The following is a 16,129-nucleotide window of genomic DNA, read 5'->3' as shown; positions in this document are numbered from 1 at the left end:
AAATGGTTTCAGGTCTCTTTTTCCTCAGACGATGATAAAAAAAGTTCATTTCCATCACCGGTGTGCTCCTTCCTTGCTATCGGGAAGCCAAATGACTTCCTACAATGTTGCCTTATGTGCCTTTGAAATGAATCTTCCCCCCCCCCTTCTGTAAGCTAGTAAGATTTCAGGATGTCTCTTTCTGTTACCTAACAAGATGTGAGGGCTACAAGGTTCATGGAAAGGTTCCATGGTTAAATTTTCCGCTAATGACAAATGTAACACATTGCCATTACTTATCTTGATTGCTTCTTTACCTGTATACTTCTCTAGGTTTTTAAGTTATCACCACATCATTATCGTCATGCTGGCAATTATCATAATAACTCAGATTTCTCGCAGAACTCAGCACTTCCCCCCTAGCCTGTGAAGGTCCACACGTACTGGGATGAGAGAGATCCCTGTAGCTGCTGAGTTTCACCCTGCAGACACAGATTTCTTGTACTACTCACTATCTAACTCTCAAAGTGATGCATTAAATGAAATTCCCAGAGGTCACTATTGGAGCTGTGAGGTTAGCAATGGTGCCACTGCAGTGATGTGGTTCAGAAGCAAAAACCTTTTTTTTAACTGAAAAAAAAAACCCCAACCAACGCAGGATTTGTGAAAAACGCATGATTTAGACTGCAGCGAGGTCAAATATGCAGAGGTTTCTGCCCCAAAACTTCCCGAGGCCAGGCTAGATGGGGCTTTGAGGAACCTGGCGTCATGAAAGATGTCCCTTCCCACAGCAGTGGTGCTGGAACTATATGATCTATGAAGCTTCCTTCCAACCCAAACCACTCTGTGATGCTGATAATCTCTGCTGTCTGAGTGGTTTCTCACCATGATCACATTTAGTAAGGCCTCTACCTGACCTGTCCTAAATTGTACCTGTGTTATTACATGCTGGAGTCCCCAGCTCTCTGACAGCCATATGGAACGCACTTACAGAGCAGCAGCCTTACAGACCAGGCAGGAGAAGTAATGTGTGTATTACAATGAAAACCCATCCTCTTGTCAACATTGATCAGTCTTCATTAAGAAAGTAGAGGCTGTCTAATTTAATTCATTCCTGGCTTCTGAGTGATGGATTTTTCTACAAGCCACATTTTAAAAAAAAAAAAGGTGTTGCCCAAGTGCAAAAATCTGATTTTTATTTTAATTTCTGTGTGGTTTTGTGCTGATTTCTCTGATTACACTACTTCCATAGACCTAGGCTCAAAGAGCTTATGGGAGATGCCAATCAAAACCTGAGCACCAGGGGCTGCCGGGGCACCCTGCCCAGGAAAGGCTTTTCCTGAGCCGCCTCCTCACTGCAGGACTTTGCCAGGCACAGGGGCAAGGCTGTGTGGGAGGAAGCTCGGTGTCAGCAGCCTATTTTCATCCATGTGCAATGAAACCCCGCAGCCAAGGCCGTCCCTGATGGCCGCCACGTACAAACAATGTCCCGATTGTTCCTCACCGCTTGGACTCTCCTAGAAACACAACCACTGCGGCCGTATTAATTGGAAACAAAGCCTGCTCACAGCGCCGGCCTCGGGAACCCGCTCTGGCAGCAATCTTAGCTTAAATCTAAGCAAACAGTGGCCATGCGATCAGCTTTCCCCAGTGAAACCTGGCCTCGGGAGGTTTGGTTGCACACTGCACAACCTGCCTGCGCACAGCGGCTCAGCACCTCCGGTCTGCCAGCGCTGGCAAGGCTGTGCCAGTCTTTTGCAAGCCTGTTTGTTTGCTGGGGGAGAGCTTCAGCTTTATTATCTGTGCAATGACAGACTCCAGGGCCACTGCTATTGTTTTATTTGAATTGCAGAGATTTTAAAGAGCCCCAGTCCTGGGCCTTAATCCCACCATGTCCGGTTGGTGGGGCCAAACCAAAAACCCCCAGGTGGGTCTTGTTTTTCCTAAACGCTCACTGGGAGCCCTGCTAGTTAAGCAAAGTAGGTCAGCACTCCAGACACGCAGCAGTACACGCACATCAGACAGGAGAGATGCAAACTGGAATATTAAGCTGCCAAGCGTCTGTTAAAAACTGCACAAGGGCAATTAAAGCATTAGCATCCTTTCATGTAAGCAAAGCAGACAGAAGTGGCAATTCGTTTCAGTTACAACTTTGGAGTCCTGGAGGAGCTTCCTCAGAGGCATTTTCCTTCTGGCCACCTGATGCTGGCATCCATCGATGTGACAACCCAGACATGACTGTGCAGGTATCTGCCTCTGCATGTGTGGGAATATGATCACAGAATCATAGAATAGTTAGGGTTGGAAAGGACCTTAAGATCATCCAGTTCCAATCCCCCTGCCATGGGCAGGGACACCTCACACTAAACCAGGGCATGAAGGCTCTGTCCAACCTGGCCTTGAACACTGCCAAGGATGGAGCATTCACAGCTTCCCTGGGCAACCCATTCCAGTGCCTCACCACCCTTACAGTAAAGAACTTCCTCCTTATATCCAATCTAAACTTCCCCTGTTTAAGTTTGAACCTGATACCCCTTGTCCTATCACTATACCATGTGTGATGCACACCACCATGTGTGATGGGACATGTGTACACTCACTGCCAGGCTGCTTCTGCCTGTGGAGATGCCGACGCTGCTTCCCCATCTCTTGCCGCTGGCCTGCAACATGCAAACATAGCAAGTGCTGCCCCATTCAGTCATTCTTCTGGCAATGCACTTGGACAAGTTCAAAGTAAGGAAAGTCTCCGAGTGCTTGCTGATGCCCACTGCAAACATTCCTTGATATATAAATGTTGTGCTGATGATCAATAAAAATAACTCCATATAGGTGAGTCATGGGGATGGTTTCTTTCATTCATTCAGGTTGTGACTGCAACTAAAATAAAGGTGTCCCCAAATCCCCATTTCCAGGTGCTATCTGATCCCCTCACACAGGGAGGAGCATTCCAGTACTGGAGAAATAAACACCAGTACTTCACCAAGTTCACTTTAGTGCTGTCAAGCCGCTTACTGCAAAACCAGTTAAAACCCTAATTGCAGTTCTAAAGACACTGAGCTCTTGTGCACCAAGGAGAGCTGGTGGGGGACAAGTTTGGGCTCTAAATGGAATAAAATAAATAGAAACGAGAAAAGAGGTTACCAAAATGCTCAGCCTTTGTTTTATTGAGTTACAACAAATGAGCAACAAGTTAGAAAAGTTGGATTTATTCAAACTCCCTAGCATCCTATTTGTGCAGCGTACTGAAAGGTGGGCAAGGTTTCTGAACCCAGCTCGTCAGAGGAACACACCAGACGGCAATAGCACCCGCTTGCCTATGCACCCACAGTCCCCATCTCCCTCCTCCTCCTCCTCACACGTGCACGGACAGACACCTCCACACAACCCCAAAGTAGCAGTATTGGTAGGAAAAGTGCACTCGGGAACCTAGGATTGACCTAAAAATTTAGTGGCAAGGGTTAATCAAAAACGTCTTTGTGCGCTACAACATCTAAAGCTGGAGGGCAGGCTGCTGCCTATGGTGTCCATCATTGTACCAGCCAAAGAAACACAAACTAAGTTCAGATCATGAAGCATCTCTAATTTCCTCACTGCAACCCCTCTGGGGGCCGTACTGCGTTTTTGAACAAAAAGTGCTAAAAAAAAACCCAAACAAAAAAGGCATCCTAGCCAAATCTTCAGAGACCCGCAGCTGGGGCTGGCTTGTGAAGAGTGAAGGATGGGAGTGAGAGAAGACTCGCCTTGTAGGAGCACGGAAAAGCAAGAGATTTAAATACTTAACCAGTAGCTGGTGGCCGTAAAACAAAACAAGTCAAAACAACAAGAAAAAAACCAAATCCCAACCACTCTGGAAGGACCCTCCCCAACCCTGTAACGTGTTTAAGTGGGCTGAAATGTAAACTGGGCTGGGGATCTGGGCTCAGATGCTGATCCGCACCAACAGGCCTCCAAAAATCTCTTAAAACACTTCAGGAAAAAAGAAATCTCCTCTCCCTTCCCCACAGAAGATACCTCTCTCCCCCAACCCAACCCCAAATTTTGCAGTGGCATTATATGCAAGAATAACTTGCACCTATTAAAAAGTTAACAAAATCTCCACATTGTACAAATCTGGTCCAGTAGAGGAAGAGGGTCGGCAGGAAAGTGGGTAGGAGAAAAGCAAAGGAGAAACTTATGTACAAGGACCCTTTTCTCTTTCTTTCTTTCTTTGCTTTTTTAATGCAGTAGTAGGACTTTGGCACTATAAACGATCCCATGATGATGCTCCATAAGAGTATTTCTCGCTGTGCCTCCACAAGCAGGGCTTGAGACGTGGAGTCGCAACACACTACCTCACCCCAGGCAGGAAAATAGAGTTTTCTTCTATTTTCAGACAGCATTTCCCCTTCATCATCAGGACAGTGCAGCTGAGGAGTACCCCTGCAAAAAGTATAAAAGCAGCATATTATTTTTGAAGGCACTATGAACAAGTACTTGAGCTGTCAATGAAATACAGCATCCAGTTTGCATCCCTGCAATAGCACTGTACGCTGAAACCTATCCCTGTCACAGCGTGATGCTGCAGTAAGGTGCTGGATTTACTCCTGTAAGTAACCCAGCTAATAACCCCCTACAGGGGGTTTTCTGACAGGCACATACAGCCCTTGACTCTGCTGAGCCCTCACTACTACATACCCTGGGCAGGTCCTCACTCAGAGGTGATCAGCTGCTCAGAGACGATGCGCACAGTGGGTTGGGGCATCCACAGGATGAATGGGGCCAAAGGTAAGAAGACTTCATGTCTTCTTTCCCCAATAAAATCCTCTCATTAAATACTTCTTTTTTGCATGGTTTTAGAAAATAATCCAACAAACTGCAAGACAATGAAAAAAACTGCATGTACTTGTACTCTGCAGAGCAGGTCCCTGGCTCCACTACAACTCCTGCATCTACACAAAGGCTGCACCATACACTGGAGACTAAAAAATTAATCGCCCCAAAACCAACCTTTAAATACACACCTACCTACACTTATCCCCAGTTCCCAGCACAGAGCAAGGGCTCTGTGATAGCCATTACGTTCAGCATGTTTTTCCCTACTGAGGTGTAAGTGTGCAAGTACAAGCACGCACTCAGACTGGAGATGCACTCAGGGCAAGGTGGCTTTCCTGCACCATCCTCCTCACCCATCCTGCAGCAGTGCTTACCGAGACCTGAGCTAACCTGTTATTTCACACCTTTTATGATTGTTGCTACCAGGTCTGTTATTCCCACAAAAGCAGTGAGCTCTGTCTGGCACCTACAATGCAGAAAGCAATGGAGTCAAGCTCTGTAAAAGGACATCAGCTTGCACCAACATCAAAGGCAAAAGTCCACCCCATCCTTGCAACCTGTCCTCAAATAGCCGCCTGCTCCTCCTAAGTCATTGGAAAATAGCAATTGCTGCGTTGGGTTTTGCTTCCCCTACTGAAGTTCTTTACTGTGTTACATAGCTTGGATCTCTTGATACACCTCATGGGTTTCAGGGGGAATTGCAAGTCCTCCATACTTTGGCCTCACTCCCTGAAATGCTTTAGGGTGACCAGAGTTCCAAGAAAACCACTAGTCAATCCCACTCTGACCTCTGGATGGAGACTTGGAGCCCACCACAAGCAACTGGCACTATAGCTAGCCTTATGGTTGAAACCCTAAACCAGAAGAAAAATGGGAACTTGGACAGAAAAGGAGGAAAACCCCAGTGCTGTTCACTTTTATCAGCTTCAGACAGCAAGGAACACATTGGGCCACCAGGATCTCAGCTCCTACAGTGGTCCAGAACGGGTCGAAGACACCAAGGACTCAGACCGCTTCTGATGCCCAGTACATGCCAGTTTACACTGCACACAGCAGAAGCAAGGGGTGACTTCCTTCAGACTCCTTCTTCTGGTGTGCAACTCCCAGACATGGTTTTCCACTGGCACATCTCCACAGAGCAGTGGTCACAGCCACTGAGAGCCAGGGCACGCATCTTTTGGGGTATCCACCTACCTTGCTCCACTGTGAGCCACCACCTTTGGCGCCTACATCTTGCAGGGTTTGGGCTTAAAATGGATATCATGAGATAACTCCAAAAAAGAAAGTTTATAGCAGAGAAGGTGGCGGTGGGGACAGTAAGAAGTATGCTTCTGAGAAACAGAACAAAAGCTCTGGGCTGAGGAAACACTGACCTTGGGGAAACCCCACAAGGAGACAATGCTGTGAAGAAAGCCAGCGGTAGCTGCCAACCACTCCGGCACGCTCTGGCCCTGCTCTCATGCCTGAGCTGCAATTTGCTGTATTTAATTTAGGATCAGTTGCTGTTTGTCAAGCTTGTGCAAATGGGGACAAGAAACCTAACTCTGATCCAGGCTGTTGGAAGGCAAAATATCTCTATTGATGGAAAGAAAACTAAAGCACGCTCATGACAGAGCAGTTGTGAGAGAAATGCGAGGCTTCATCTGGAGCATCTTCAGGGATGGCTTTAGTGCATCATACAGCAGCCACCCAGAATCTTGAAGGCCCTGATACCCTATGGGGACAGATCTCCCAGCCTCACTGCTCAGGAAACCTGACCTGCTCCATGGAATAAATACAATTCTGCCAAAAGCTTCAGGTATGTACTTAATAATAGAGCCCTTTCTTAGCCCAGAGATGGTATTTCAGAGCCTGACATGAATCCTGCTCTCACCAAGGCCAAGCGCTCATGAAGCTCCCACTAGCTTCACTATTCATGTGCATGGCTCAGCAGGTACGTTGTACATCCTAACACAGATCAGTTCCGAAAAAACTCAATCTTCCTAAGGCCTAAGTCTGTCTAGGCTGTAACACAGACACTCCCTGATGGAGTTTCTGACACTCCTAAAGCTACCCACCATAGCAGAGAGTGACCAACATGGTCTGGAAGAGCTCTGGTTTTACAGAAGCCAAATATTCAGCCAACAACAGGAGTATGGAGATCCATCACCAAAAAACGTTCACTTTAAACTACATACAGCTAACAAATTAGCAACACTATGAACATCAAAGGAGGGCTCTGACTAATGTAGGGTTCAGCAGTGAACATTTCACATATAACTGGCAGTGTGAGAGTCAAGAGGAGGAGAAATCCCTTATCAACTCTCCAGTCCACCTCTTATGTGTGACCAGAACAATGGGAGCCCTCTAAGGTATGGAGAAGCATGATGTTAGGAAAAATCAGACTTTTATACAACAACAGGCAGAAATAAACTCTCTGACAGGTCTTATGCAGTCTTTGCTTTTGAGTCATACCCTGGATCTCGCCTAAGATAACACCTTGTTAATTTAACACCATAGTTTTGGCTGAAACTTACATAAGATAGGCTTTGCGAAGGTTAAGAGTTAAAGCTTATCCTGAAGGAAAAAGGAACCAGTAGCTGGGATTCTTCCATGTGTCCCATCAGCGTGGGGTGCTTTTGTGTCACAGTGCTTGTGACAATGCCTCCAAGAGGGCACCGGAGGCACTTGTGTAACTGGGCTGAGATTTAGAGGGAGAATAAACACAAATGAAAGAGAAAAAAGACTTTGGGCTGGCAAAGAGCAGACAACAAACTGGTCCTCTGATCTCCCTGCATGGTCTGTGCTGTGGATGCCCTGCTCCAGTGTGTCTCCTCTGGTGGTGTACTTTACAACCGGGCACTGGAAAGCTCCTCATCAAATGAATAAGCCAGCAAAAGTTTAACCGAGATCAAAGTTCTTATTAAAATTCCTCTCTGACAACACTTGAGCACCTCCACAGCCCTGGAGCTTTAGGGAGAGCTTCTGTGTCAGAGCATAGAGGCAGGAGGTTCACTCTAATAGACCTTACACCACTTGCAAGCACAAAAATGCACCAAGCCCACACTGCTGGAAGAGGGTTGTTGCAGACCTCGGTTTCATGGTACAAGGGGTTTGTAAGAAACAGTGGTTTCAGGCAAGTCCCCTCTTCTGCCCTGCTCCCCATTCCCACACCTGGAAGGGGGAAATGATCTGGACTTAACAACCTTGGAAAAAAAGAATCCCACAATGCATTTATTCATCACACATTTCATTTTGAAAGGCAGATCAGATCCTGCCTCTCTTTTCTTATGTGGCTGCACAACAGCGGCTGCCCAGCGTGCTGCCGGCTGATGTTCCCACCTCCTTCCTCCTTTAATCTCTGCCTTTGCCGCACAGGTAACACAACCTGCTTCTCACACCCTTAATCACCAACTTCTGCAAGCATGACAGAACCTTGCATTGCAGTCTGGAGCTTTATGATTCTGTAAGATACTTTGTGATACAAACACTGTGATTTCTCAAATCAGACAACACAACACATAGCTCAAAATAACACCAATGCAGGGTTTCCCTCTTCGACTTGGAGAAAACATCCAGGAAACTTTTGGACAAGTACTACACAAGGAGAAAGTGGAGGGCTCTATGCTAGCCAGCAGGGCTTGCTAAGAAAAACTGCAACTCTGCAACACGCAGTAGCTCAATTCAAGTACTGCCTGCTGCAATAGCAAGTCTTCAGTGCAAGTGTGGAGGGACTTCTACCAGTCCTAGCTTACCCCCCCAAAATCAATTATTATTTAAGAAATGCTGAAGTAGACATCATACTTCTTAGACACCAGAAAACTACAACCTCCTTCTAAAATAGGTGTTCTCTCACTGTGGTTGTTAATACAGGAGTTGAGCTTTCTGTAGGGTACGTTCTAGCTTAAAGAGACTCCAGTCTGGGAAAGAGACTCAGTTATACTGAGCACAAACCGTTACAGGCTCCAGTGAACTCAATCCAACGTGCAACTCAAGAAATGCTGACGGTGGTTGCTCCAGATTTATACCTGTGCAACTGTGATCAGAAACAGGCTTCAGGTCCCCAAATAACACGTCCTTTCACATTGTGAAAGATCATATAAAACACCCTTAAAGAAAAGCCCTGCAGCTTGCTTTTAAATTCAAGGTCCTGTGAAGAGGAGCTGCTAAAACACCCACACAGCTTAGTCTGGGGCATTTCCTAAGCCTTTGGAGCGAGCAAGCAGAACAAAGCGAGGTTGGAGATAGTTCTCACCTGCAAGAGGAGCAGAAGAGCACACTGTTTTTGCTTGCTAATGCATAAAGAAGCATCTCCGTCCTGAGCCCTTCCCCCAGCGACCTTTTATTCTGAGCAGGGCAGGATGCTGCAAAGGAAGGACCTGAGGTGCAAAACCAGGCACAGTCTCTATTCACAGGAGATCAATGATCCTTTAGCAAGGGGGCTATTAGCAACCAGTGTCACTATTTCTTTGTGTGGCTCAGCTAGCATGTTGTACATCAATTGCTGCAGAGGTTACGTAGGTCAATTAAAGGCAGAAAATTTAATGTTTAATCACTTATTGGAAAAAAGAAATAAAAGATCTCCCTTATCCGGGGCTTGACCCACAAGGAAACAAGAAACAAGGCAAACAGCACTAACCCCTCCCCTACCATGCAGTTGCTTTAATTTACAAGCAGGATGGGTCTCCCTTTTGTTCAGGCATCCAGCAGGCACAAGGATCCGGCAGGGATGGGCTCCAGAGATTTACACTGAAGAGGGGCTACAGGATGCTGGAAGCACACCCAGACAGAGGCAGGCTCAGAGAAACAGGGCACCATCAGCATTACCTGTCTATACGTGGGCATTTTCTCCAGATATACTTTCAGAGTCAAAGTCCGCCAGCTCTGCCTGGCCCTCGGGTGCTGTTTGGCTCCAGCTGTCCGTACAGTCTGATGTAGCATCATCCTCACCCACCGTCACCTCCACCCAGTTGACCTCCGCTGGCTCTTCGTTCTCCTCGCTGCCGTGGCCATCATGGCTGTTGCACTCCAACCTGTCCATTCCCTCCACTTGATTCCCCAACAAAGAGTCTTTCAGTGGTTCGCAGTCTCTTTTTGCTCTCACCACTGGTTTCCCCCCATTCTCTTCATTCAGTTTTTTGTGCTCCTGGTAATGCTGCCGAGACACCTCATTACCATTCTTTGCACTCTCCATGTGTTTTGAGCCCTTTTTCTGGCTTTGCTCATTATGACCATCAACAATGTACTGCTTCTGGTACTGGTCTATCCATTTAAGTGACCCTGTTCTTAGTGAAGACCGGTTTTCCTTGAACCAGCGAACGATTTCAGTTCTTGTGAGCCCAGTCTGAGATGCTAACTGGTCATACTCTTGAGGCGATGGCCACTGGGTCCTTGCGAATGTGCTTTTCAGTAGATGACTCTGCTCTTGACTTTTCTTCAATGTGATGGAGGATCCAGATAGAGCACCAGGGAGCTGAGAGCTACTCAGCAGTTCTGCTTGGCTTATTGCACCATTGGGAGTTCCTTGCTCCTTAATTTTTCTATATGATCCCATTGAGTCCAAGACAGCTTGCTCCATGCTGTCCCTTATCTTCCTCCGCTCAGAGAACCATGAATCTATCTCCCTCCTACTCAGCTTAGTTTCTACTCGAAGCCTGTCCAATTCTCCTTGGGTAGGAAAAGAGCATCTTAGGAAGCTCTCCTCAAGGGCCCTAAGCTGCTCTTGGGTTTTCTCTTTGAATCTCTGAGGAGCAAAATCTGTGTACGCGTGAAATGAGCGGCTGTGTCGACCAGCTGAAGGTGCTATTTGATCCTTCCCTAAAGCATCGCCAGGGATGTGCACAATACCCCTTTGACTTCTGTACCTATGGTCACTGAACCACTTCTTGATCTCACTCCTGGAGAGACCTGTTGCCTCTATCAGCCGGTAGACTTCTGTATCGTCAGGAAACTGGCTTGCCATGAAACTGGCCTTCAGCTCTGCTATCTGCTCCTTCGTCTTCTTTCGCTCACTGGCTGGTGTCAATGGTACAGCAGTCAGCTTGGCAGGCATCTCGGGCACCTGAACCACGTGAGGACGCTTGGCCTCTGGGGCACTTGACAATGTCTGTATCGCCCTCTTCTGCCCCTGGTTTGGGGCAACAGCAAGTGTAATCGGTGAACAGGAAACAGTTGAACCATTTGACACAGGAGTCAAAACCAGACCAGTCTGGCCCAGTATCTGACAAGGCAAAGCTGTCTGGATGATGGGCTGGGGCATTTTTGCAGTTGTCAAAGGAGCTGGCAGGACGGTGATGGTTTGGGGAACTGCCTGGATGGTACCATTGAACATCTTCTTTCTTGCCTCCTCCACTTCTTCAGGAGACCAACTTATACCATGCTTCAAACGCTGCGTAGCAAACCAGATTCGGATTTGTTCTTCAGGATGTTTTGATGCTGCTGTCAACCATGACAATTCTGCTTGTGTTGGGTAAGGAAATTTATTAAAGGAGTTGATCATGGTCGCATTAGTGTCCAGTGCAGAGTTGTATTTGGTACTGTTCAGAGGTACTGGGACCTTGGGGACAAGGTTAATATTTGGTGGCAGCTGTACAGAGGGCATAACATGGGCTAACACATCATGGAGAAGGTCTCCATTTATACAAGCAATAGCTTCAGTGGCTTCAGTTATGATACGGGGGAGAGTGCCATCCACGTGGTTTTCCGTAACTCCCTCTTCTGGCTTTTTGGGTCCCTTCTTGGTTTCCCCTTTAGGCTTTCCCAGTTTCATCATTGGTGTTTTATTTGCACTAATTCCCCCATGTAGTGAATCATCACACTCTGCAGTTTCTAGCCCACTGCTTGTGACAGTGACATCGTTAGCAGTGGTCTCAATAGACTGCTCTAAAACAGTCTGATTATTGCGCTTAATTAATTTCAGTTTAAAGTTAGTCTCCCCCGGGTGGTATTTTGTGTTGTGGTCAGATAAAGAATCGTATTTTTTGGTTGTGAAGTTGCATTCAGCACAGACATACAGGGGGTTCAGAATGACATTTGGATGCTGAGTGTCAACATGCTCTGTAAATTCATTTAAGTTTTGTGTTGAGTAAGGGCAGTATTTACACTCATAACCGCCCTGGGGCTTCTTGGATTGACTTTCAGCTGAGGGCTTTGCCTCGACCACTTCGCAGTCTTTGACTGAGCTTTCTGAAGGCCAATTCTTTTGAGAGTCCTGCTGCGGTGCGCCAGACTCCTTCTCTTTAGGAACCTCTGTGCCTTCAGCGCCTTCCTGCTCCACGACTTCTGAAGTTCGCACCATGCAGGGAGTTGTTGATTTTCTCTTGCTAGCCATCGCAGCCGCTGGCAGCACACTGCCGTCCCAAATGATGGCTTTTTTGACAGGGTGAGCTGTCAAAACTCAACAGATCTTGCAAACAGCTCCAACTTTCCTTGATGATTTTACTCTGTTTTACTTAATATAGACTTTAATAAAGACTTTCTGTCCCGGCTGTGACCATCAGCTCCTCCAGCAGACCTGTCAGCTGCATGACACCTGCAAAACAAAGCACAAAGCATTAGACACTGAGCAATAAAACACAGATTCAGCAGAAAGCCACAGCTCAGGATATGTGCATTTACAAAGCCCATTTTGGGCAATGCTGAATTCTTCTTGCCCTGTTATCAACTTAGGAGTTAAAAATCTCCCTACAAAGAATAAAAGCAGCCGGTTAATTCGCAATGAAGTGCACCATGGGAAGAAAATGGCTTTGAAACAAGTAAGATGAACAGACAGGGGATTTTAATCTCCACTCAATGTGCTTAGCTGGAAAAGCAAGAAGATGCTGCTATAAATACTGCATCTTTTTATAGAACCCACAGTTTCTATTAATTATTATTTTGAAGCCTGCAGATTTTAAATTGAGTGTGATTTATATTAAACTTAATTACTTCCCACTGTCACTTACCTTGTAAATATGTCTGCTAAATGATTGTGGTTACTAATGATGGGTGATTTCTAAATAAAGCTATAGGGCCTGCCTCGGTTGTAAAAGTAAAGGCAGAAAAAAAGATTTAATGCAAATCACTTTCAAAGCTCTGTGTCTTGATGAGAAGTGGGTTCAGAGAAATTGCAGCACATCTATGAGTCCTATTAAGCCTTTTCTTGAACTAAGGTTTCCTTAAAACACCACTTTGCACTCAATATTGACAGAGGTAGCTAGCAAAGGTCACAGAAGCCCTTAGATACCTTTTAAACAGGGTCCCTGCCTGTGACCCTGTTGATATTCTCATTAAGCCCAAACTGTGCCCTTCACTCCCTACAGAATTAAAACAAATAAATTTTAAGCATGATTTATGCCCTGAAATGGTTTTGGAAGCTCCCAAATGCAACAATTCTGAAAAACATTTTTAGAAGGATCTGAGATCAAAATCAGAACCACCACAAAGAAAAAACTGCACCAGCTGTTTTAGGATCCATCTCTGTTCACCAGGAGTGGGTGGAGGGAAGGAAGGGAATTTAGTTGTCAAAACAGTTTCATTAACTGGGGGAAAACTAAAAGGTAAGACCTGCACTGATTTTTGTGGAAGTGTATTAAATGGAGAATCTGAGCTAGAGATCTAATGAAAGATGCACCAGCCCATGGCGGGGGCATGGACTACATGAACTTTAAATGTCCCTTCCACCCCCAACCACTCTGTGATTCTATCCTCTCATGTCTAACCAAACATAGATTTTCTCATGGTGAAGCCTGTAAATGATAAAATGCATTCAGTACCCAGCAGACACAAAGATCAAATGAGATAAAATCCCACTGCAATTACATCTGGACACATCCAGCATTCGCAGACAGTTTATAGCCACCTCAGTGCTGTCCCTGAACCTACCCCTCTTCCTTGTGCACTGGCACGAGAGCCAGAAAGAGTCACTGTGAAAGCAGCCACTAACTTCTCAGTTCTGTTTGCAGCTGATGAATACTTTGCAGGCCTCCAGAGCACGTTTCTGCTACTCTCCCCATCACAGATCACACCACTCCTGTACATATGGAACCTCATGATACACTGCCAGAGGAAGCAGCTCCAGCTGAGGACAAGAGCCTGGATGGGAGCTTCCAGTCTGATGTACACGAAACCCAGTGTGAAGCAATGCTCCATACACTAAGAACTTCCTATACAAATTCTCTACGAAGTACCTTGTGAAACAGTAAGTGTGCACCACAGAGCAGATGCTGTGCAGAGATGCTATTTGTTATATTGTGGATACCCCAGCATAGCCACACAGTGCTCTGTGTTCACAGCCACCACTGCTTGACAGAGACCAGGGATGCTCCCACACACTCACTCTGATTCGGTGAAGCACTGGAGCACGTAGTTGACTTTCAAGGGTTTTTTGTGGGAAAAGAGTATCTTTGCTCAGCTCTGTGAAAAAGGGATGGGGCTGCCTCAGTCAGGACAACACAGTGCCATTTCCCTTTAACCTGGGATCACCAACATTGTCATTGTTATTCCTCTAAGCATTAGCACACCTCTGAGCCCGCATATCCTCTCTCGTTTCCTTTTTCCCTTCTCCCTTTTAATAATAAACAAGCAGATGAATGGTGGAAGAAATGATGCCTGGTTTTCTACAGAGTTGTGCTGACTGATCTTTAAACTAGATCACACTGAATATTCTGTATTATTTACCTGTATCCCTTCAAACTTCCCTTCTACTTCCTCTCACAACAATCTTCTGGCAGAGTATTTTGGCTGCGATCTGTGGCTTTCTGCATCTCACTGCAGCCGCGATCAGAAATGAGAGACAAACATGAAACTGTCCAAATACCTGTCTTCCTGGCCACCCATTTTAACGATACTTGCAGAAAATGAATTATCTTTGAAGCTTTTTTCCTTTGTGCCTAATTTAGCTGAAACAGGCCAAAAGATGAGAGAAGGGGCAGAATGGGCTCTGTAAGCCTGGCTGCTCCAGAAGCAGGGTGAAGGCAATCAGGTCACTTCACACTCTGCCCTTCAGATCCCACTGCGTTTGCAACACTGACTTTCATAGATGAGGGAAGAGAGGTGCAAGGCAGTGCTTGGGGACAGGGTGGTGCAGATGGGGATGGAGCCACATCTCCCAGGATGCTCCTCTGCCGATTGCTCTCCCTCCCAGGCCATGCAGCTGTACCCAATGGTCTGCTGCCTTTCTGATGTGTGACCTTCTGCAAAATTCATGTGGCAACATCAGCAAAAGGAAGAAAATTCAAAAGACATCAAAGGCAAAGCAAGGCTGATTTATATTTCACTGAATATCCCCACACACAAAGGAAGAAAGAGCCAAGAACAAAACCAGAAAGGAATGGGATGGAAGAGAAAGAGGGCAGAATGAGAAACATCTAGGTTACAACTCTGAATCAATCACAGGTTTCTTAAAAGGCAGATTAATGTTGAATTCCACAGTCTCTGGAAGCTCAGTAAGCTCCCTGCTGCACTAAATTGCTGTGCTGAGCTCCCACCTCTCACGAGCGCATGAGGATGAACCCTAAGCAAGGATGCTCTGATAGGGAAGAAGAGTGAAGGTCCATCCAAAACGTGTATCAATGGGTGGACAGATTAAAAATTCTCTCTGCTAAAGTTTTACTAGAAAATTGTCAGACTGTTGCTTCTCTTCCATCTTCTAACTCCACAGGGTGGTTTTCTGCATATCTAATTGCTGGTTTGCTAACCCTACACTTTGCATGGTTTTTCTGCCACATGAGAATCACTACCCACCACAGAAATAAGCCCAAGTCAAATGCTTCTTTTTGGAGATCGGTAACAAACCCAAACGTGTTTCGGTTCAAGACGCATAGTTTGGGGAGCTCACGAGCAGCCAGAGACTGTCTTTGTCCCTTCAATCTGTGTCATGAAAGAGAGAGGACATGAGGGCCAACACCTGCATGAGCAAGGAGAGTGTATTGGGACCTCCAACCCATGGCCCCTTCAGGACCTTGGTAAGGATGTCATTTGGGATAAATCAATAAACAGTTGCTAAGGAGGATGGACCCCCTCCCTTGGCACATCTCTGGGAGTCACACCATGTGTGTTTGCAGGGGCTGCCACGTTTCATCTGAGGACATCAGAGAGAGCAGCAGAAGCACCTCACAGGTTTCAAACACGAGCCACTCGCCAGAACATCAAAGCCCCAGAAGACAGCTTTAGACACATGGTGCTGTTCCTGATAAGAATTCTGAACTGAAGTGATGCCACTTCACCTGTAGATGGTTGTTCCTCCAGCTAGTGACGGCTACCAAAGTTTGCTTGCGGGAGAGAAGATACCCCTCAGCAACAGCCACGGCTTGGCAATCAGTGCATCCTAATGGGACCCAAGCTACACATCATCACCTGAGCCACGTTCACAGCACACCCA

General features: G+C 46.3%; 1 protein-coding gene across 1 annotated transcript; it reads right to left on the bottom strand.

The window, feature by feature from the left end:
* Positions 1–9,601: 9,601 nt before the first annotated feature.
* On the bottom strand, positions 9,602–12,100 carry ZHX2 (zinc fingers and homeoboxes 2; the record flags this gene model as incomplete). Its single annotated transcript, XM_080610266.1, has 1 exon — positions 9,602–12,100. One exon carries the CDS (start codon positions 12,098–12,100, stop codon positions 9,602–9,604), a length of 2,499 nt encoding a protein of 832 aa, XP_080466392.1.
* Positions 12,101–16,129: the final 4,029 nt, after the last annotated feature.

Source organism: Psittacula echo (genome assembly GCF_963264785.1).
Source record: "Psittacula echo genome assembly, chromosome: 2".
Taxonomy (NCBI): domain Eukaryota; kingdom Metazoa; phylum Chordata; class Aves; order Psittaciformes; family Psittacidae; genus Psittacula; species Psittacula echo.
Note: the sequence above shows the minus strand (reverse complement) of the source record. Positions and strands in the feature narration are given on the sequence as shown.